The 25,447-nt window shown below is 34.1% G+C and overlaps 1 protein-coding gene across 2 annotated transcripts in view; it reads right to left on the bottom strand.

Moving 5' to 3' along the window:
• VEGFC (vascular endothelial growth factor C) overlaps positions 1–25,447 on the bottom strand; it is a 133,107-nt gene that overhangs the window by 15,112 nt on the left and 92,548 nt on the right. For both annotated transcript variants that reach the window (XM_017542207.2, XM_017542208.2), the window contains exons 2-4: positions 24,528–24,741; positions 22,767–22,957; positions 9,095–9,246 (exon numbers count right to left, since the gene is read on the bottom strand). In XM_017542207.2, coding sequence (XP_017397696.1) covers positions 9,095–9,246; positions 22,767–22,957; positions 24,528–24,741 — 557 coding nt within the window. The remainder of the gene's footprint in view (positions 1–9,094; positions 9,247–22,766; positions 22,958–24,527; positions 24,742–25,447) is intronic.

Genomic DNA, 25,447 nt, shown 5'->3' with positions numbered 1-25,447 from the left:
CTCATAAGAATAAAATCTTCCTAAATAAACCCTAGTAAATGTAACTTCTTGAAAGCAAATAAATTTTACTAAGTAAATGTCAACATTTTAATAAAAGAAATAAAACCTAGCAAATAAATAAAAATGCAAATTAGCCTTCAGACTAGATTTATCCATTTTTTTCTCAGCTTTTTTCACCCTTTTTCTCTTTTTCATCACAACACAACTGTATTCCAAATACTGATAGAGCTTTTATCAGGTTGAAATAATACCCATCTTTTATATTTATTATCCATTAAAAATAATTCAAGATTTCTTGGCTATACTGAACATTATCCTTTCATTTATTCCTCTACCCAGAAGCAACCTCTGCTCCCCTAATATCTCTACAGAAAAGGTGAAATTCCCTAGGCTGGTGCTCCAAGCTTTACAATCACAGCATTGTCTTTTTATTAAATCTCCTATTGCTTTCACAGCTTAAGACTCAATTAATCTGGTTTATTAACTGCCCTCAGAACGTGTTATTTTCTTACATCTTTAGGGGCATTGCCCATGCTATCCAAATAACTAATAAATTTAGCACTATTAACTTCAAGACGCTTGTCTATGTGACATCATGCTCTCCTCTTTGATTGTACTCTCTCGCTAATCTGTATATATGCTGACTTCCCTATAGTACATTGTCACAGAAGGTTAAAAAAACAAAACAAAACATAAAAACATGTGTTTATTTAATGGAATGCTATATCGTTATTAAATGAATAATCCAGGTCTGTAGATTGCAATATGACTACATTTCTAAAACACAATGTCAAGAGAAAAAAAAATGCCAACATTTTAACTTAAAATACAAAACACTCAATGCTTCACTGTATAATATCTTCTGGTATGTTAACACATCCAGGTGCCATAAAAAATAGAGAAGAGTGAGAATAATCCAATTTTAGAGTAGTGTTTACCTCTTAGAATGAAGGGTGAAGAATGATGACTGGGGATTTGGGTTGTATCTTTAGTAAATATGGCAAAGTGTATGTATATACACACATACACACACACACACACACACATATGCACACACGCACACACTATTTAGCCATGAAAAGAATGCAATCCTGTCATTTGCATCAACATGGATGGAACTAGACGCTACTATGTTAAGTGAAACAAGCTAGGCAGAGAAAGGCACATATCTCATGTTCTGACTCATTTATGAGATCCAAAAAAGTGAATCTCATGGAGGTAGAGAGTAGAATGATGGCTACCAGAGGCTAAGAAGGGTGGGCCAGTTGTGGGGGGAAGGAAGAGAGGCTGGTAATGCATACCAAAGCACAGTTACATGGAAGAAACAAGTTCTAGTATTCCATAGCACAATAGGATAACGATAGTTAATAATATTTTATTACATATTTTCAACATAGCTAGAAAATTTTAAATGTTGACAACACAAAGAAATGATAAATGTTTGGGGTGATGGATGTCCAAAATATCCTGAACTGATCATTACACAATTATATGCATGTATCAAAATATCACATATATCCCATAAATACATATAATTATATATCAATTAAAAAAATAAAAATGCAGTAATAACCACACCCCAAAAGGAATGGATTATATCCAAACAGATTTAGTTTGAATCTCTGCTTTGCTACTTTTTTAGTTGTGTGACACTGGGGAAATTTACTTACCCTTTCTGATTTGGTTTCCTATGTGTAAATGGGAATTTCTTTCACTCTCTTGCTTTCTCTCCCCATTTCTCAAAATACACTTTCCCTCTCTGTGCCCAGAGTCTAGTAAGTTATTAGTAAATAAACTTATACTCTCTATTTCATACTGTTCAGCTAATGGAGTAAGTCCCAGTCATTCTAGAACCATTCTAATATTTGGCATCTCTTACCACTTCCTCCTTCCTTGAACTCAGGTCTCCACTGGCTTTTGTGGTATCTCTCTCTGTTGCTATTCTGATCATTTAAACACTTCTTCTCCGTCTCCTGCACAGATTACGGTTTCTCCAGATTATTGTGTCTCCTCTACAGATTACTGTTTCTTAAATACTGATTTCCCCACAGTTTTACCTATGGCTTCTCTTGTCTTCTTACTTTCTATATTTCCCTTGGTTGAAGTTGGCTCTTCCAATTGTTCTAACTACCACTTTGATGTCTTACAAATATTACAAGCATTCAAGCTAATATATGTAAAATCTCAGTTCTCCTTTTCAGATAAGTTCCTCCTGTGAACAGGTATTTCTTCTTTTGAATGTTATTCATACAGTTTCATCCTCAACTTCTCCCTCTTTACCATCGCCCATATGTGGTTCCCAAGTCCTATGTTTTCTTGTATTTTAAATGTTTTTTTCCACCACTTTTCTTTCCATTCCCATTTCCACTGCCTTGGCCACCATCTTTATTATTTCTCTCGTCAATTATTTCAGAAGATTACTCCTGAATTTTGCCACCTCCCATTTTGCTTCTTCTAATCCACATACTCCCTTGCCACCATGCTGTTCTTTCTATAATACAAAACTGTAGCTACTACATCTCTGCACATATAGTTTTAGTGGTTTTCAAGAGACTTTAAGAAAGAGCCCATCGTTGGCCTCTCATATGTGATTCTGTTGACCTCTCCAGACTCATAACTGCACTCTCTACTGTATCCATGCCTCCAGGATGCTTTCTTACCACACTGATTTCAGTCATATGTTTACATGGCTGGCTCAAGTATGGAATTTCTTCCAGAGTAATAATTCTGTGTATCTTTCTATCTCAATGGTCTAGCACATTATTAGTACCTAGCAGAAACACAAATGCTATTTGTTGAATGAGTGAATATAGTACAGCATAGTGTTTTAGACACTTATTATATTAGAAATATTTATGTTTGTTTGGACTCTGGTACATGAGTTCCTTAAAGAATTATATTATTCATTTAAAAAATACCCCATATTCCCTCGTACAGATAGAAGACCTGACATAAATGTCTGATGAGTGAATAAATAAATACTTCTACCAAGGAGGAAAATCTAGGGGATCACTGCTTAATCACAAATGGCTCCCTCCATTCTGTGGGAACACGAATATGAAAATTGGTATCTAACTGTGTCTGCTAGAGATAATTGCCACTTCCTCTGGATTTTATGAAACTTTCTAATATTGCGACTTGAAAGTTTTTCTGTAAATACTAGACATGCTAGAAGATATTGGAGGAAACACATGGGTTTTAGAAATAAAATAATTAATTTTTATCTTTTCCTGGCAGATTTTTGGCTGCTTAGCATTGTACACATTAACGTTTCTAAGACTCAATTTCCTAATCTGCAAGATGTTAGTAAAAATAGCAGCAATCACTTATTGAATGCTTATTATGTTTTAGGCACTATGGTAATATTTAACATGGATTGCTGCTTATAAAAATCACAACATCCCTGAGTTAGGAGTTATTACTATATTATGCTATTATACAATATTAGATTAATATAATATGGTATAATTTTATTGAACAGATTGATTTCAGTGAGGATTAGGTTACACTGTTATATTGTATGAAGTTATACGTAACACTCTTATATATTCTTTTGTAGATTAAAAAAATGTGTCACAGGAAAGTTTACAGAAACTACTCAAACTCAAAGAGAAATCAGGGCACAAATTCTCAAAATTGGAAGCCACCTACAGCATCCACATTCTTCAGCCCCACACTATGTGATGTGTATCACGAATGCAGCTACCAGCAGTATTTGTATGAATGTGAGAAAATGTGTGGCAAATACTCTGTAATATTTAGTAAAATAAAACAATAGTAATGTAACTAGAATATGTGTTGTTCTTACTTGACTATGAGTGCTCTAAGGTCAGAGGCAGCCAAGGCATCTCTGTCTTCTCTAATGGGATCTACAAGTGTTCTTTATCTTAGTGACTCAACATATAGTTTATGGATGATGCTGGGAAATCTCCCTCCCTAATGAATCACAAGCATCTTAAATATTTGACTTAAAAAGTTCTTCTAAACGTTTTAAGGAATCTACTATTTTAAACCTAAACTGCTTTAAAAATTATACTTAATAAAGGGATTTTTCTAGGCTTTTCAAAAATCAATTTTATTAAGGAGTAATTTGCATACAATCAAATGTTCCTATTTTGAATTCATCATATTTTCATAAGTTTATGTGCCCACATTAACTACTGTCACAGTCAAAATATAGAATATTTCCATCACCTCATAATGTTTCTTTTGCCCCTTCCCAGTCAATCCCAATCCACATCCTGAACCTCACACTGAATTGAATTGTGTTCTCCCACTCTAGAGTACATTTGCCTTTTTTTTTTTTTTATTTTTGAGAGGGAGTCTTGCTCTGTCACCCATGCTGCAGTGCAGTGGCATGATCTTGGCTCGCTGCAACCTCTGTCTTCCGGGTTCAAGTGATTCTCATGCCCTGGCCTTCTGAGTAGTTGGGACTACGGACACCTGCCACCACACACAGTTAATTTTTGTAGTTTTAGTAGAGACGGGGTCTCACCATGTTGGCCAGGATGGATTTGATCTCTTGACCTCATGATCTGCCTGCCTTGGCCTCCTAAAGTCCTGGGATTACAGGCCTGAGCCACAGCACCTGGCCACGTTTGGCTCTTTTAAGAGTTTCATGTAAATAAAATCATACAGCATGTATTCTTTTTAGCCTTCCTTATTTTATTCAGCTTAATGTCTCTGAGATCCTTTCATGTTCTTGTGTGTATCAGCAGTTCATTCTTTTTACATTGCTCAGCAACATTCCAATGTATATATATACTAAAATGTGTTCATCCACTCATTTTTCATGGGCATTTGAATTGTTTCCAGTTATTAACTAATAAAAAATATTTGTGTACAAGTATTATGTGGAAATATGTACACATTAAATTCATAAGAAACTATCAACTGTTTTGCAAAATGATCGAACAATTTTAATACCCATTGGTGACATAGGATAGTTTTGGTTGTACCACATTCTAACACATTTTTTTGTCAGTCTCTTTAATTTTAGCTACTGTGATGGTGACTATTCCTCTGAAATCTTAACAAATGTTAGAATTTTATAATGGACATAGTTAAGTGTCCATCATATACATATTATCACTGGTGTAGTTTTTTTATTAAAATGTGGGCCATAATTCATAATGGGTTGAAACCAATATTTTCAAAAAGAAAAACAGAATGGAAAAAATATTTGAGTATATCACATGTAATAAGGCAAATATTCATAAAGGGAGTAAAATCATCCCTAAGAAGGTAAAAATTTGGTATGGGGCCGGGGAAGTAACTGAAATCTCATTTGGAGAGCCCAATGATTTTTGGCTCTCCAAAACCCAAGAAAATCATATTCCTTAATACTTAAATTCTATTTGGTATTATTGGCTATTACAGCATTGGCAATGAAACATACCTTAAGTGTTTGAAAATTTATGAGCTATGAAATTATGGTGACTAGATGGCTGTGACTGGAGGACTTTCTCTTGACTGATTGATTTCAAAGTCATATACTGAGTGGTATCTATGTGGGCCTATTGGCTGCCATTGGTTGCCTTGTGGATAATGCTTATGCTTGGTCCTTGGTGCTTTTGTGTGTGACTCGAGCTCTGAGAATCAAATAAGAATAATTTATATTTTATTATTAATTCTGCAAATGCTAGTCATATCATTATTATGTCAAATGATGAAAAAATCAACAATATCTAAATTGATATTTATCAGCTATATAAGTTAAAAGTTGTCTTATACTGAACAAAGTTAATAGTTAAGCTCTCTAAATATTTTTAAAGAAATTATTTTAAAAATGATTTTACTTTTGCTGGAAAAATAATGACTTTTTACAAATTATTATAATTGTATTATATATTCAGATCAATTACTACTTTGCATATATAATTTGATATGTTACAATTTATATAAGAAAATAGATTACTTTAAAAGTTTCTCAGCAAGTATGATTATAAATTTATATTAGCTGTTAAGACATTAAAAATTTTTAAATATTAACTTAAACATATTTTGTCATTTAACCCTATATTGAATAAAAAAGTACTTTATACTTCCTTTTTACATATAAAGCACAGAGATACATATAGTATGAAGAGGAAGAGAGTATATTTATGATACTAAAATTTTAGGGAGAAAGTGATTAGGAAAAAATTTTGTAAAAGGATCCTTGGAGTTGTGATAATGAGAAAGCTTAATGAGCAGCACTATAATTAAGGACAATATTTTTAAATGACAATTTGTTTTAATTTAATGTTTATACATAACTAATTATATATTAAGTTATCTGGTTGTCTAATTTAAAACTCTTTAATATTGATTTGTGTTTGTGTGTGTATGCGTGTGTATACACACATATACACAATACGTGTGTATACCACATACATCCTGATTTGGAATAAAAAATGTATTTCTTACTGTAGATAGTGGTTTCAAAAATACTGAAAACACATGGATGAGGAAATGAATCAGACCTGGATATTAATGGTAATAATAAATCTGCCCTTTAATGACTACCTTCTGGATACCAGATACTCTGCTAAGCATTGCGTAAGCATTCAATACTTCATTCGATCCTCTTTACATCTTTACAGTTTATATGTAAAGAAACAGAGTTTCAGAGACATAAAACACCCACCCAATCACAAAAAATGAATGAGTGGCAAATCTGAATTCAGAATCATATATGGCTTACTCTAAGATTCAGGCTCTTTTTGCTGTAGCTTCCTGTCTCTTCATGACCTCAAATAATGTATAGGATAGTAGTTACATGAATAAGTATTTATGAAAACATGGCAAATGCTATAAAATATATCCATACAAATCAGTTATTTTATTTAACAAGCACTAATGTACATTGCTTAGCCGGCAGCTTTGGAGTGTCATTTCCTCCTTCATCTGTAAAATAAGGCAAATGCTGCTGCTGACCTTCTAGATGAATTTTTTAAGGGTTAAAGCAGACATACAATGCAGGTAAAGGGCTGAGGGCACAGGAACAGCTCAAGCTTTTTTGCGTGTTGTTAGCTGAGTGCAGAGGATATAACTTCCTGGAAACACTCTCAAAATCCAGTTCCACATGCAACATTTGCAAACCCTGATAAAGCCATGTGAGGATGGGTTAATCCAGTAAGTGCTATGGGTATTCAAGAAGCAAAGGTGGCTGTGGTATTTGGAAAAGGCAAACGCAGGAGAAAGACCTTTACCTGAATTCTGAGAAATGGAAAGGGCTTTGGAAAGGCAGAAAAGAAGCTAGTGCCAGAATAGAAACAAGATACAGAGCAGGAAATGAGCTTGGCATTCCAGGAATTGGACTTGGTGAAACACAGACTGGGTGAATAATGGAAGACAAAACAAGAAAGCAAGGCTGACACCAGAAAAGAATGGTGAGAAATCTGTGCTCAGTTTTTGAGCAATTGAAAGTCACTGCTTCTGATGAGACAAAGGAAATGATGCCTTTTAAGCTTCATAAAACAGTGACATTATACAACAGGAGAAAGGCTTGATGCCTGAAAACTAGTATTAATATCACTGCATTAAATCAGAGATGCACAGAGGATGATACGGTAGTGATGGAAATGAAATATAACTTTAGTTTGGAACACATATCTCCCCCTTCTGCAAAATAATCAATCGTGTTTAGATGAGATAGAAGTAATGACAACTCTGTGATTTCAAGGCCTCAAAGAAAATAAGAATACACTGCCATGAATAATGTAGAAATAAAGGATTTAACAAGTCTTTCTCTTTGTACTTATACCTAACATAATTACAAACATAGCAATAGAAGATAGATTTAGATAAAATATTGTAAGTCAAAAATATGGTTAGATCTTCAAATATAATTTTGGAAGCCATGAGTATGGAGATAATGACTAAAGCTCTCAGAATGTATGAGTCGCTGAGGGTTTCTCCTCAGGACTGAGGAAGATGAACAGAACTCTCATGCCTGCAGGGATGAAACTGCACATATGGCAACCTTTTTAGTTCAGTGGTCTTTTTAGTTCACTAGTCTCTTGCTAGTATCAGCATAAATTTATTCACAAATGTAAGATCTTCTCTTTCTCACATAAAAGGGGACAGATCTCTGTCAGACACACTAGGATGTCCTCCAGGTTTCCCAAACTGTCCCTAGACAAACCAGGGATCCCCCTATCGGCCACACTAAGCAGAGCAGTACAAAGTGATTCAGTGGGGAAGACCATGGCCTGCATATTACATTTTCTGCTGAGTCTTTTAAAAATGCAAGATTTTCTTAAATTTTTTATAATATATATGTTTTTGAATCAATTTATGTAAAAATTTGCTATAAATGTTGGAGTTATGTAAATTTCATCCCTATGCACTAGTTATCCTGAGGAACAAAAGGTTGTATCCCTACTTTGGGGCAGAAACTTCTCAGGTCTTAGGTGGTAATACATATTAATTCGTTATCACCTATTCACAGGGTCAGAACACAATGCTCCATCTGAGTTCTTCTATATGATCACATGAAGTATATGCTGCCATCTGCCCCTCCAAAAAAAATAGGATGGAAGGGAAACCTGAATAACAAATGATGGTTTGAATGTCAATTTTAAATGATATTAAGAGAAATTTTTTCAAGTAATTAAGAACTATCTCACTATTCAAATCTTGCTGAAATAAGAAACATGGATATACATTTTTGTATTTGAGACTGAAGAAAGCAACTGAATGCTAATAGATATAAAATTATTTATATTTACTCTTTGTTTTGGGATAAAATCTTATCAAAGCTGAAATGTTTTGAGCTTTAATATGATTTATGAGTTAGCATACCTGATTTCATAAATGTTAATTAAGCTACCTCACTGATATTTTATGAACACTAGTAGAATGTGTTTTATTCTACAGACATACTTCTTTTATATTATGAATTACTTTGCCTATAAAATGGGCTTCCCACTGATTTGTAATTTTCAGTTTATTTTCAAGGTATACTACACAAAATTTTGTCTTTGTTTTGTATTGGAAGCAGAGTATATTATAGTAAATTTCATAAAGGTTATTTCAATAAACTTATGTTTACTTGAAAATAATCTAATATTAGTAGAGGATGCAAAAAATAGGTTTAATTCATACTCACTGTGGTAGTGTCGCTGGCAGGGAACGTCTAATAATGGAATGAACTTGTCTGTAAACATCCAGTTTAGACATGCATCGGCAGGAAGTGTGATTGGCAAAACTGACTGTTACTGGCTTGGGGCCTTGAGAGAGTGGCACTGTAATTTCAAATAACTACGAAGAAGGGACAAAAAGAAGAAAAAATTATATAGATGCTATAAAGCACTTTTATGGTAAATACTGGAGTCCAAAAAAGAGTGAGATTTGCTCTATATAAGTGGTGTCACAAAATGTATGCAGGACACTAAGCTTTATATGATTACAAAGTAAAAACTGTCTTGCTCCTAATCAGTATCTTTTATCAGAGTAATTACATACTCAATACGTTTATCTTATGTCACTAGTTATGAAGTGTATTAGAATTAGGATAACCAACTACTGATTACAGAGCAGAGACGTGACAGGCCAATGTGTTAAAAAAAAGAACTGTTTCAGAGTTATAGATACTTTGATACGAACATTTAAAATATTCCAGGGATTTAAAAAGCGTCACACACAGAAACATCTTTGTGATTTAAGAGCAAAACTATTGGCTGGACAACCCAGAAATTCTTGGTTATGTCTTACTTTAAATAAACTGAATACATAGATATAAATTACACAGATGTAAAGTTAATTTTCATTAAATTTCTACTTTGATGTAGTTTTACATTTCTCAGATCTCTTATAAACGGATTATGTTTAAAAGAAAAGAAAACACATTTATAATTTAATAGATAAAGCCACGTTTCTGCTATCTTGATAAAGGCATTATGAAAATAATAAGCTTAAAATAAGGTAGAGCATTTTACACAATTCTGAATTACCGTCAAGATTTAGTTTAACTGGTCTCCTGAATGCCTTATTTATGGTGAAGAACTTTATTTGTTCTCTTTCTTCTCCAAAAACAATATTTTAAATTAAATACACAAATACATCATTGATTAAATAAAACTAAGTAGATTTAAATTCCTAGGGTTCTTAAACTCTAAATTATTACCAGTAAAAAGATCAACTTGTAGTCATTCAACTATAATTGATCCACGTATTACTTGGTATCTTTATGACAATCTGAGCAGTGGTAAAAAAGATGACAAACTTCAAAGGCTTGTGACTTGGGCCTTGCTGAAATTTCACGCCATCAGCTGAAGACCATTGAAAATATTTATGGGATAGGATTAGTTGCCAATTTTGCCCACACAAACAAGGAGACTTTTTAAATGAATTCTGAATAATGAAATACAGAAATATCTAAATTATAAAATGCACATTGTCTTCATTCAAGATGTATTCCTTACATATACATTTAAAAATTTAGCTACTTTCTTAGGATAAGAACAATATATTTTAGAAGAAATAGGTACAGGGTTACACCCAGACAGGAGGTTTTTATTAGCTCTCCCATTCATAAGTAGCATAAATTTGGAAAATTCATCTAACTTCTTCAAGCTGTATTTTTGATAATCAGTAAACTGAGGATAACATTTGACTCATTATTCTTAGAATTGTTATAAAGATTATATAAGCTAAATGAATATATGTATATTATTTGCTATATAGATGTAAGTTATTATTATTTGTATAAATTATCAAGATTCCCAGTATTCTTCACAATATCACCTGTTCTGCATGGATAACTTCACCATATGACCTCAGCATATACCACTATTATGATTTTGAGCAGCTTCTTCTCTAAGAAGAAATTCGTTTATACAGGTTAGATGAAATATTTGATTAGGTGAAATATTGCAATGGCAGTAATTCTTTGCACTATATATACCTATTTTAAGAGAGAATTCTGCAGTGTCTTCATAAGCTACAATTTTTCGATCTCTTAAGACACCTATGGAATCTACATTAAGAACTGGCACTATAGAAAACATAAAGTGGTTTTTAAAAGAAGCAATTTTTAATAAATTTAAACAATTACTTATTTAATTTTTATATTGGTATAATTCATAATTTGCTTATTTAAGCCCTGTAATAATGTAGATGGTAGGAAGGTATACCTAAGAATTTATATCTAGTAGGCAGTCACATATATGTATCTAGAGCTTAGGAGAGCCACTGAAAACTCATTAATATTTAAGCTGTAATTGAAGTCTTGGACATTGATGAGATTACTTGATGAGCACTCTAAATGAAAAGAGAAAAATGTCTAAGAGTAGAAACCTGGGCACAGGAACATCTATGAGTTGGGAAGAACTAGTGAATATGTCTAGGAAGAAGCAGAACAATGATGGAGCATCAGGAGGGGAGACTGTCAGACCAAGGGGTGCCAGAGAAAGAGGGAGAGTTTCAAACAGGTGTGTGTGGTCACAGGGCCACATGTTTCTGCAAAATCAAATATAACAAGAATTGAGAGGAGATAACCAGCACCCGATGTGGTTCCAAGGGCTGTGGCAGGACAGGGGCTGTAGGAAGGAAGGAGCGTTGGGGATGGAGGGACAAGAAGAGGTGGTCCATGTGACTAGAGGGAAAGGGCTCCAGTGGCTCTGGTCAGCAGAAACATTTTTGCTTACACACACAGTGTTTGTAATCTGATGTGGTTTGGATGTATGTCTCCTCCAAATCTCATGTTGAAATGTGATTCCCAATGTTGGAGTGGAACTTGGTGAGAGATGAATGGGTTATGGGACCAGATCCCTCATGAATGGCTTAGCACCATCCTCTTGGTAAAGAGTGGGATTTTGCAGTTAGTTCATGCCAGAGATGGTTGTTTGAAGGAGTCTGGGACCTCTCCCTTCCCTCTCTTGCTTGCACTTTGGCCATGTGACACACATGGCCCCCTTCCAACAAGATTTCAAGCTTCCTGAGGCATCACCAGAAGCTGAGCAAGTGCCAGCACCATGCTTCCTGTACAGCCTACAGAAGAACCATAAGCCAATTAAATCTATTTTCTTTATAAATCGCCCAGTCTCAGATATTCCTTTATAGCAATTCAAAAACAAAGTAATAAGTAAGCACTTTTTTTTGTTTACAGACCCCTTTGTGAATTATATAGCTATATTTAATCCCTGTGTTTCTAAGAATGTCCATAAGCTTTTTTCCTAATTAGACAGTATATGCTTAGAAAATATATTTTTGAACTGAAAAAATAATAATTAGAAATACATTATAAACTCATATGTCCCCATCCCAAAATAAATACATATTGTTTTCAAATCACTGGCAACTTCATGACTCCCCTAAATATGTAAGAATAAACAAGAGCTTAGTCTTGAGATACACACTTTAATTAGAGTTGTGGATGTGCAATTTGCTATTTCTGTGACTTGGAAAAATTACCTAACTTCCCTAAGCCTCCATTTTATTATCTATAAAATGGGTAAAAATAATGGTGATTTCAGTGTAGTGTTTGGATTTCTCTTCCTCCTCTTCTTCCTCTTCTCCTTTATCATCATTCATATCAGCCAAGATTGAGTTAAATTTTTGTTGAAATATCTCAAATTTCTCAAGTATCAAATAGTTTACCATAAACACTGAAGTTTAATTTTGTATGCAGTTTGTTCTCTCCATTAAATAACGATCTGTACTAACACAGTACCTAGAATTTCTCTCAAAAGAGTTTAGATCTAGTCAAACATATCAATGTTGGAGACAGTAAGTAGATCGTTTTGTTTTAATAAAACATGAATCACAATACTATTGTCAGACTATTTGTGCTTTATTGTGTATATAATAGTATTTTCTGTTCTACATTTAAGTTTATAGAATGTAAAATTTATGTATTATGTCCAGCACTAGCTAATAAGTCCAAGTATGTATGTTTATTTAGTAAATACTGATTGATAATGTATTTAACTGATAATATAATCCATTATAATTTGATATTTTGAAATTATAATTTTTCTAAAATGGTTCCATACAATAAAGTGAATTGTTCTGGAACAATAAATAATATTAACTTCTGTCCAATGTAGGACACACAAAAAGTTGTAATAATACAATTCATCATGGAGACCGATATATACTTTAGGCATAAAATATCCATTGCCGGTTAAGGAGAAGATCAAAAGGACATATTAAAAAAAAGGCATTTAAGCAAGGTTGGAAACCGAAAAAAAAATCTGACTGTATATTCTTTAAAACTATAATAAACAAGAGGAAGTGGTAAGTGTTTCCAACTGAGAGGTTCCCAGCTATAATCTACTGGCATTCTTTAACAGGAATATTTAATAGTCAATTCTCACCAGAAAGAATGGACTTCAAATAAAGCCACATTTTGAAACAATAGATTGTTTATACCAGCATAGCAACGGCTGTAAAGCAACAATTCCTAATTTTACTTATCTTGCAGGCTAGTCAAGAAAAAGGTATAGAATTTCCTTACTGAGAAGATCTTGAGCTATAATTTAGTACCAAATTCTAAAGTAATGTTTGTGTGGATACAAACATGACACACAAAAATGCCTTCCTTTAAAACTCATTATATCTTAAATATAACCAGTTTCTCTTCAGAACAAATCTTTCTACCATATTTAATTTAAATTTAAATATTCTAAACTTCAGTCTATTAAGTACACCTATATGTATTCCCATGGAGAATCTGATTAATAACTGTAAAATCAGATTTTAAAACTACACAACATTTAAAGAAATAATCCCCAAAATGGGAAAAGGTCTTAGCATTTTGACTTAGGGTTGCAACCACATGGCCAGCTATAAAAGGTCTATGGAACTTAAATTGGGTTTGGGAAAGAATATGGAATAACAGATAGCCTAACAGATTTAAATCTGGTACTGAATTAATTTTAACATACTGTTATGCATAAAATGTATATACAGTACCCCAATTAAAATAAAAACCTGAATTCAAGAGTTTTAGAAATACTGAATAAAATATGTGAATCTCATTGTACCTTGGGTTGAAAAAAAAGTGGTATTTTTCATAGATGCATTCATTATGTTCTTAAGGCAAATGTTATTCTTAAAGAAACTTCTGATTACTGGCACTGGTATAGAGTTGTTTTTCCACACCAGGATAGAACCTCATTTCCAACAACTGTGCTTGCCAAATATTAACTTGCTAAAGACACAATGCAAATCATGTTTCACGTGCTGAGTACATAGAAATGTAATAAATTAATCTTCCAGACTGATGCAGTATTCTGTTTAATTAATGGAAGAAATATCTCTGACTGTGGTGCAAATAACACTTCTAAGTTCCATTATATAGTTGCTTATTTTACATAGGTTTAAATATTTTTTGCTGTAAAATTCATAAAACAGTCTTAAATATAATTGGGCATGTCTTTACTAATATGCATGCTCATATCATTGCTTTATAAAATAATGAAAAAGTAACTGTTTTTTTTTTTTTAAGATGGCAATGCAGAATTTAAAATAATGCTGTTCCTGTATATCAGAATTAGCTCATAGCGACCTAGCTTCCAGGTTAAACTGGCTTCTTTAGTCTGGCACGAATGAACACAGCAAAGAATCTTTAGTTTCTTGAATTTTGTTTAACCACATCAGTTTCAAGGAGGCTCCATAGATGGAGTTATTTTCTTTATTATTTCCTAGATTTAGTAAAATATACAAGGTAAATACTAACATTCAAGTAACTTTTTAATCCAAATGTGTGCCTCAAAAGCAGATGACTTTCTTCTGCTCTGCTTTCATCACCAAATAATTTTACCCCTGCACAATTCGTTTTCTACTTTTTGGTTGCATCTCTTAAATATCAACTTCTCATAAGAAAATATACTCAAAGTGTATGTTTATGAAAGAGGTCAAAAAGACATCCAATCTACTTAACTTTTCAACGTCACCCAGATATTTGTGTGGAGGACTTTGAAGGAGCTGTTGATCAGCACACGTTGGAATGCTCAGTGCATGTGTTTTTACTTTTCAAGGAACAGCTGGCTTCCTCACCCTTTCTGATAACCTGCCCTTCATTGAGCTCCAAAAAAAAAAAAAAAAAAAAAAAAAAACACATTTCTATGAAGTATCTATAAAAAACTTGAGTTTAACATTACCTAAGATACACTGATCTTACAATTTATATAGTTCCAGTTTGTGGTTTTGTTAAAAAGTGTGTATTTCTGGAACTCTTTTAACAAAATGAAAGTCTTTTTTTTTTAATTTTTACCTTAAGAAAATACAGCAATAAGAAACTTCCTTTTATATTTGAAGGAAATCGTCACACACTCCCATTCATACTACATTGATAACATAATAAACTGAATAAACTCAGGAAAAGGTGCTACTTTAGTACAAGTTTTCAGAACTTGGAATATTAGTAAAATTGTAGGAACACTGCCTTTCTGCTTTCAGGAATTTTATGTCTCACTCTCCCTTGGTTTGTAAACAGCCTGGATATGTATTCCCATAAGCCTTTGTACTTTTCTTTCACAACACTTAAACGACTTTTAATTACTTGACAAATGTTGAATTCCCTTGCTAATTTGTTACTTCCATTCGGGCAGGATCTATACATCAATGTACACCTACACTGAGTGCATAGTATGGTTTTAGTACATAGTGTGAACACCACATAACGGGTGTAGAATATGCACTTGCCTAACTAAATTTAAATTAAAATAATCTGCAGGGCTTGGTGGCTCACACCTGTAATCCCAGCACATTAAGTGGCCGAAGCAGGTGGATCATTTGGGCTCAGGAGTTCATGACCAGCCTAGCCAATATGGTAAAACCCCACGATACTAAAAATACAAAATTAGCTGGGTGTGGTAGTAGGCACCTGTAATCTCAGCTACTCAGGAGGCTGAGGCAGGAGAATCAATTGAACCCAGGAGGTAGAGGTGCAGTGAGCCGAGATCATGCCATTGCACTCCTGCCTGGGTGACAAGAGTGAGACTCCATCTCAAAAAAGAAAAAGTCCCTTATATTATAAGATATACATACATATATATATATATATATAAGCAAATCCTTTGGATAAAAGAAGGGCATGATAATACAAAATCAAAGAGAGAAATGCAGGGCACAGCCAATGATGAATGTTGGCTTTCCCTTGGTATTAATGTTTGCTCTTCTCTTCTGATACATGAATACCCTAAGAATTGATAACCACACCAGGCTTCAAATTACATTTATTAGTATGATGCTTCCTCCCAAAACTATATTTAAAGATCCAATCATCGTTCCAGAATTTTAGAATTATATATCAAACCTTCTGGTATCTCCACCTAAACACTATTCAGACTCTTTCAACTCAGCATATTCAAAATATGGCCTTAGACCCCAAATTTGTTTCTTTTCATTCAAGTATTCATTTTATTCATTTCCAAGTGTTTGCTATGTGCCAACTACTGTGCTATTCTTCAGTGTAAAAAGCAAACACAATCTTTGCTTTCATGTTTGGGTGCAGTACTCACACCTGTAATACCAGCACTTTGAAAGGCAGAGGTGAGTGGATCACCTGAGGTCAGGAGTTCGAGACCAGCCTGGCCAACATGATGAAACCCTATCTCTACTACAAATACGAAATAGTTAGCTGGGTATGGTGGTGCAGGCCTGTAATCCCCAGCTACTTGGGAGGCTGAGGCAAGAGAATTGCTTGAACCTGGGAGGCAGAGGTTGCAGTGAGCTGAGATTGTGCCACTGTACTCCAGCCTGGGTGACAAGAGTGAGACTACATCTCAAAAAAAAAAAAAAAAAAAAAAAAAAAAAAGCAAAAACCTAAGGAATAAAACAAAGAAAACAATCTGGCAGGTAAGGTAATATTGCTAAAATATGGCAACAAAGGATGCTCTGGAAGCACACAACAGAATATCCTCGAAGTGACATTCTATGTTTGGCCTAAAGATATGGGATCATGTATAAGGAGATGTTTTAAACACAGAGTAAAGCATTGCCATGCTGGAGATGACAGATCTTGACATAATCCAAGAAGTGAAAAGAATTTGGGTCTTGATGGTAAGTAGTTTTTGTGGGGAAAAGCATTGGAATTTGAGGCTGAACATTTAGGTAGCATCCAGATCATTGAGGGTCCAAAAATTATGTTTAAGGGATTTTGACTGATAGAAGAGTTCTATTCAAACCACTAACAACTCAGAACATTTGTACCAATCCATCTGAACAGATGCTGGCCTGAACAATCCAATTTGTTTTATTGCATTTTAGGTTTTGGGGTACATGTGAAGAACATGCAAGATTGTTGCATAGGTACACACGTGGCAGTATGATTTGCTGCCTTCCTCCCCATCACCTATATCTGGCATTTCTCCCCATGCAAATACTGATTTTTTTAAACAAGCGGATGATTGGGTGGAAACTGAGAAAACTCATATCAACTTTGTAAATCTATTATAAAAGTAAGCCTAAATTCTGCAAAGCTGGGAGGTGAAAGACGTGAAATCCAGTAAGAAATGATTCCATGTGATCTAAAGTAGAAAATTTTCTTATAAACATCTTATATTTGATGTTTAAGTACTGAGGATACTGGGCAAAATTATTTCATCTATATGCAGCTTAAACTAAATGCTCATCTTACCCTTGGCCCCTTGTAATCTTTCTTTCTTCTTTCTTTCTCTTTCTTTCCTTCCTTCCTTCCTTCTTTCCTTCCTTCCTTTCTTTTCTTTCTTTTCTTTCTTTCTTTCTTTTTCTTTTTCTTTCTTCTTTCTTTTTCTTTTCCTTTCTTCCTTCCTTTCTCTTTCTTTCTTTCTTTCTTTCTTTTCTTTTTTTTTCCTTCTTTCTCTTTCATTTTCTTTCCTTCCTTCCCTTCTTTTCTTTTTCTTTCTCTTTGTTTCTCTCTCTCTCTTGCTCTCCCTTTCTTTATTCTTTGTCTCTCTCTCAACTTCTGCTCTTTCTCATTTTTCATTTTTGGCAGGGTCTGGCTGTGTCACCTAGGCTGGAGTGCAGTGGCACAATCTCTGCTCACTATAGCCTCTGCCTTCCAGGTTCCAGCAGTCCTCCCGCCTCAGCTATCTTCTGAATTGCTGGGACTACAGGCTTGCAACGCCATGCCTGGCTAATTTTTATACTTTTTTGGAGAGACAGGGCTTCAGTATGTTGTCCTGGCTGCTCTTGGATTCTGAGCTCAAGAGATCTGCCCATCTTGGCATCCCAACGTGCTGGGATTACAGGTGTAGGCCACCGTGCCCAGCCAAGCCTTGCAATTTCTAAAGCCTAAACCTCTCCAAGGCCTCTCTCTTGATAGGGCAATTTTTCAGCTACTGAGCATACACACTTACCCTTGAATAAATACTTTCACTCTAATATCCATTGGATTAATATAACACTTAATTAGACCAATGCAGAAAATGAATATGCCATAGTCACAGGAAAACCATTAATGGTTAATGAAAGACTGAATTTATTTACTTTGCTTATTAACAATGTCCTGATTTTTTGTTTTCCAAGTTTAGATTTTACCTAAGGTATGCCTGTTATCTATCTATTTGGCCCATATGTAAAGTATGCATTTATTTGGTCGACCAATAGTGAGAAAAAAAGAATGTTGGCTTTTGCTCATATTAAATACTGAATGAAAGAATAATTTTCTCTCTTATCTGTAAAATAAACATATCTATATACTTTTATTTTACATATATACTTTATTATATATTATTTGTTTATATATATTTATTTATATATTATTTTATATATAAAAGTATATGTATATATACACACACACACACTTTCATTTTAGGTTTGGGGGTACATGTGAAGGTTTGTTAAACTCATGTCATGGGGGATTTTGCACAGATTATTTCATAACCCAGGAATTAAGCCCAGTACCAAATAGTTATCTTTTCTGTTCCTCTACAGAAACAGAGCCTTTTTAAAAGATCAAGCTAAATTGACAGCATAATCTTTTGTTTGGCAAAAAGGTTCATTATTTGAAAATTACAAAAGTGAATTAATCAGCTATTTTATTATTATTAATCTTCAAGGTAGCAGTTTTTTTTTTTCCATTTATTTATTTTATTGCATTTTAGGTTTTGGGGTACATGTGAAGAACATGCAAAATTGTTGCATAGGAACACACATGGCAGTGTGATTTGCTGCCTTCCTCCCCATCACCTACATCTGGCATCTCTCCCCTTGCTATCTCTCCCCAGCTTCCCACCCCCCACCCTCCCTCCCCTATTTCCCCCCAACTGACCCCAGTGTGTAGTGCTCCCCTCCCTGTGTCCATGTGTTCTCATTGTTCAACACCCACCTATGAGTTTTAAGCCTGGTTTAACAGAAAAAGGCTAGGGTTGAGGGAACCAAAGCAACTCCCTAAAACTGTGGGAGAAAATGCTGTGGATATGTCTGTATTTTCATTTGTTCTCATGTAAGGGTCCACAGATTTTATGTGGTAATAAAAGGAATTTGTGCACCAATTCGTGAACAGATCTGTTTTTGCCTTCGTGGAGGAGGGAGGCATTAATCAAGTAATAATGACTATATAATTATAAACTATGTGATTATAAGCTATGGCAAATGTTATTTTAGAAGTATGGGAAACTATAAAGCACTTCCTACAAATATTGGGTCTCATCTAAATATGTCAGAAAGTCTTGCCTGGGGGCTTGCTGAAGCCACTCAATGTCCAAGTTGAGATCTGAAGAACTAGCACCTCAGGAAAGAGGAGACTGGAAGGCCAGGTTAACTTAAAGGTGTGTGTACTAGGGCCCAGGAGCAGAGGAAACAGGATGATGCCCAGGACTTGGAGGAGGCCTACAGCATTGAAGCACAAGATCAAGGTTATGTTAGATGACGCTGAAGAGGGGGTATAGGCCAGAGATTGCAGGTTGTGATAAAGATGTGGTCTTAAATATATTGCACATTCTCACTTACATGGGAGCTAAAACATTGGATCTCATAGTGGTAGAGAGAAGAATATTGATTATCAGAGGCTGAGAAGGGCGAGGGTAGACAGGATGGAGAGTGGTTGGTTAGAACACAAGTAAACAGAAGGAGTAAGTTTTAGTATTCAATAGTACATCAGGGAAATGGTAGTGAACAACATATGTATATTTAAAAAACAAAACAAAACTGCAAGAGAAGAACTGTAGTGTTCCCCACAGAAAGAAAAGATAAATGTTTGAGGTGATGGATATCCCAATTACCATTATTTGATTATCATACGTTTTGTACAGGTATCAACATAATACACATGCCCCCAAAATATGTACAACTATGATGTATCAATAAATATCACCTTTACTAAAGATTTTTGTCTTATTTTAAGAGTAATGGAAATCACTGAAAGGCCTTTATGCTGGAGACTGACATCAGATCTGTGGGTTCTTTTGTTTTTGAAACAGGGTCATGTTCTGTCACCCAGGCTGGGTGTACAGTGGTGCAATCCCAGCTCACTGCAGCCCTGAACTCCTGGGATCAAGCAATCCTCCTGACTCTGCCTCCTCAGTAGCTAAAACCACAGGCGTGAGCCACCATGCCTAGCCCCAGACCTATGTTTTTAAAAAAACATGCTTGAAAGTAATTTATAGAGAAGATTAGGAAGAAAGAAAATGGAAGGAGGAAGGGCAGAGAGAAAGTTATTTCATTAGTTGGAAAGAGTATCCAAAGTACCTTGGTTTACTATTTGATTTAAATCAAATACCCTATTACAAATATAATCTAGAATACATCATGTTGCTTAACTGAATTACTTTAAAATATACATTGTTAACAGTATTCCAAAAATAGTATATTTCAATTCCTAAATCATCCATATTTAATTGTCTCTAAAAGGAAATGACTTTTTTTTCCCAAGAGACTCAGTATATCAAAATTCCTCTTAAGGGGTTTGGCTTGAATATAAAAACATTGTAAATATTAATAGGCTTTAAAAATGAATATTACCTTTCAGAGAATATCTGCTTGGCATAAATATTTCTGTTTAATTTATTTAAAAGTATGTAGTTCTAAAACTTAGAGGATTTTAAGCAATACTGTTTGATTTCAGGATTATGATAGGAAAAACACCTAATACCAACAAAACCCATTAAAGTAGTATTAATTTAGATAGTAAATATAAAACTATAATGTCTTATTGTTTATTTTACTATTGTTTGATAAAGATTCAGGGAAGATAAAAACTAAGGATAACTTTTGCTATGACCAATATGTTAGTCTATTAAAAATATTAGAATTTTGTCTACCACTGAAATATTATCATGTTCCCACAACCATACATTTTTCTGGTAAAGTTTCTAAATGCATGGCTATGTTTAGAGTCATACTGTTTTCCTTGAGAATACATGTTGCAGCAAAACGTAAATTATTTTACTGTGCTTTTAGGAAATAATCAGAAAGAACTGCATCTGGGTAAGCTGAACTAACTATGATACTGATAGAAATGAAAGAAGGCCCCAAAGCATCACTTTTTAATTTCTTTTTAACTTTTAGAGTTGAGGCAGAGGCAAGCTTAATGGAAAATTTAGCTTTATAATTTATTTTTTGTTTCTTCTTGCAAGTCTTAATCTAAAGTGGTTTGTTTCCATATCGAGTAGGTGAACAACATAAAGAAACTCAATTTTTGAACAACAATAACAAAAAAGCAATTAATTTGGGTTGTATAATAAGACAATGTCTCCAAACTCAGAGGCCAAATGATCATAACAGTTACAATTTTAGAAATATTCAACTAGCAGAAAAGAATGTAGTTCATGGAATTGAGACAATAATCTTGATTTCTATTAATTTTATATTGAAATGAGGTTTTATTAGTGAACACCATGTAGATCAGCTAAAGTTTGCACAAAATTGAAATGTTCATTTTCTGTTGTACCACCTAATACAAATCAAAGCTAACACCACATCTTTCAAACAATTTCATTTTTCATTCTCAAGGTCAAAGAACAGTTCTGAATTTAGCCAGGTTTACGTATGTTGGTCTAACTCCTGAAACAGCTTGGAAAGGCCACTGGGACAACCACAGTTTTGTCTTTCGGAATAAGTTTGCTCCAGCCTAGCCCACAGGACTGGACTTCTCCAATCATTTCTGTGCAGAGGCCAGGGGTACACACAGTTTCAAACAACACTCCATGGCTATCACTAGCACATAAGCATGTTCCACAGCCAGCCTCCTCTACCACGTAAGACCTGCAAAGCAGGTTTATGTGTCTGGTCTGAAAATCCCTAATCCACACCCAAGCTTAAGTAACATTTCCTGGTTATCAGAAGCTTAACATTTAATGAGATCAACTTCCCAGTTTTTTGAAAACATTTAAGAACTAGTGTCAGAGGTATCTCCTTTGCTTTCAAAAGGAAGACAATAAATTTGTTCAATGAAATGGCTTATTTCAATATTATACCACTGTTTCACAGAACACATGCATTAAATTTTACACTTTGAATATGTACTTTGCACTGTTATCTTCACCATAAGAAAGCTAAACCATTTAAAAGTATTTTATTGCCAAATGAAAATGTTTATTCTTCAAGATGAACACACACACACACATACATGTATACACATACATATGTATATTTATTATTTTCTTCACGAGGCTTTGACTCCATTATATGGAGAGTTTGCAAAGTGACAAAGCATCAATTACCTTCTTTGTGACACTGTATTGTCAAAAACATAAAATACTGAAAAATTGACTTCATTCCCCAAAGAAAACCTAAGAGACCCTGAGTTGAATCAAGTTAATTTAAAGCAACTAGAAGTTTAAGCACATCATCCCCAAAGTTAAAGGCTCTGATTGAGAAGGCTCTTGCAGGTAGCAAGGAGCAATACCCACCGTCTTGCTGAGGTAGCCTGTGCTGGTGTTCATGCACTGTAGCCCCTCACTGTTGCAGCAGCCCCCACATCTGTAGACGGACACACATGGAGGTTTAAAGAAGGTGTTTGTTGCAGCTCCAAACTCCTTCCCCACATCTATACACACCTCCCGTGGCATGCATTGAGTCTTTCTCCACTCATTATCAATACCTGTCAAGTCACAGGGAAGCCAGTCAGTTTTACAGAAACCACCAAGGGAAAAAGCCCACAGCAACTGCAAGTCACGTACATTCAGTTTCAGATTTTAAGATTAAAGTACAATACATAACTAAAGAGACCGCTGATGGGATCCTAAGTTGACTTGTGAATGAGAATATGATGTAACATTGAAAAAACAGCTAAGGATATTTTCTTTAAAGAACTCATTGCTATAGCCAGGCAATGAGCAAAATTAAAATTGTGCTTTATTAAAAGTACACCAATATCCCACAACACTAACATTTGGTTTTCCTTTCTTAGGAAAATGGTAATTTAATATATGAATGTTTATAATATGTGCAGATACTCATGTTAATTCTCTATAGTATGGGCAATTTTTGTGCTCTCAATGCAAATACAAATATAATTTTATTTTCCTTTAAAACTGAATTGCATACAAGAAGATGGCTATGGTTTCGGGTTCAAATTAAAATCCTTCTCAGATTGACTATTTGGCAACCTTGAATAAAGTCATGGCAGTAGCCACGTGAAATGCAAGGTTATTTTCCACCAACTGGACTCATTCTGAACTTTCTTCAGCCAGGTCAATTTTTCCTATCCCTTTCAGCTTTCCTTTGAAATTTTGTTTCTGATGAGTTAGTGGCTTACCTATAATACTGTTGACTTTTTAAATTCTGCATTACAAATGATGTACTTCCTAAGTATACTAGTTTATTTCTCCCATATTTCCCCTAAAAGATAATTTTTGGAAAAGGACATACACTATTGGTTATACAACTGTGAAGTCATTTTGTTTGTTTGCCTTTGTCCTCAAAATGCTTTCCAATATCAAACTTTTATACCAATTAAGAGCTACCAACTGAAGGCTAGTACTTTTTAAAATTACTCCACCAACTTTTTTTTTTTATTAATAGAGATGAGATCTTGCTGTGTTGGTCAGGCGGGTCTCTGTCTCCTGGCTTCAAGCAATACTTCCACTTTGGCCTCCAAAAAGGCTCGGATTACAGACATGAGCCTCTGTGCCCAGTCCTACCCCACCAATTTATGCTATAACATTGTATGCAACATGATCATTTTTTGTGAAGCTTTATGCTAGATACCTCATCAGCTAAGTCTCGCTCTGAGCCAGTTAGCTATGAAGCAGCAAGGCAACAAGTGGCATCTGAAAAGGTGATTTCAAATGAAGCGTTTCTAAATCCAAATCAGACAGAAAATTAAGACATAATTATTTAATGAGATAAACAATGTTTAAGTTACTAAACAGGTATAGTGTGTAAAATACAGCTATCTGTTTAAAAATTTCCCATGGCTATCACCTGAAAACACCTGAAAATGTGTGTTGTTATGCATGGAGCTATCAATCTTGTATTTTAAGAAATGGTCTTGATACTCAAAGTGAAATCACAAAATGGTGCATTTTGAAGTAATTCTTTATTTTCTATTTGCTTTCCGCCCTAAAGGTGCATTCAGTGATACAAACACTGAAGTTAAAGAACCAGGCTAGCAACTTCCACTGGTTTGTTATATAAGGCTCACCATACATTTTCTTTCTCATACTTACTTTTCAAGATCTCTGCATTATAATGTGCTGCAGCGAATTTTATAGTCTCTTCTGTCCTTGAGTTGAGGTTGGCTTGTTCTTTATTATGTTGCCAGCCTCCTTTCCTTAGCTGACATTTGTACATTTTCCAATATTCTGGGTAGAGTACAGTCATGAGTTCATCTACACTGGACACAGACCGCAACTGCTCCTCCAAATCTTTGCTTGCATAAGCCTGTCAAAGAAAAATGCAAGATCAATTACTTAACAGTTTAAGGGATTTAGAAACAAACGCACTATAAAACTGTTAGTTTTAATATTATCTATGCTCTGCTCCCTAACAAATATATTATTAATTACTCCTAAATTGCTTCACTTTCCTTGGTAAAATTATAACTGTATTTTAATTTGTATGAACCAAAACAATTTAAAATACATATTTTGTTGTTAGGACAAACATTTTGTGATACAATTATAAAATAATTTTAAAGTAGCTTATTTGTTTTATTCATAGCTCTTTTAAGTAATTGGTCAATTTGTAAGTTTGAAATTTTTTTCATTTGCATCACCCTACTAAACAGATAAAATTACACAGAAATCTGCCCTAATGCTTGGCTTCATTTTTAGTTACCAGCAACAATACAATAAAATTAAGCAGGATGCTTGAGATTAGGAATTTTACTTTCATGGGGTCTATTTCAGAACAAATAATCACATGAAGAAAGGAATTTCAACAACAACATCACAGTAAGATTTTTATTTTGGCAGAATCGCTCAATATTTCAAAGAAAATTTTGTAATCAAGATTAATACCACTTTTATAAATGAAATAGTTCAGAGAACACTATATCACCTTGTTAACAACTGACTGCATATATAAGTGTGTTCATTTAAGTAGAACATTTCAAATTATATTTTAGTAGTTACCATATCTAAGAAAT

This window comes from Cebus imitator, unplaced genomic scaffold (assembly GCF_001604975.1).
Source record: "Cebus imitator isolate Cc_AM_T3 unplaced genomic scaffold, Cebus_imitator-1.0 Scaffold141, whole genome shotgun sequence".
Lineage (NCBI taxonomy): Eukaryota > Metazoa > Chordata > Mammalia > Primates > Cebidae > Cebus > Cebus imitator.
Note: the sequence above shows the minus strand (reverse complement) of the source record. Positions and strands in the feature narration are given on the sequence as shown.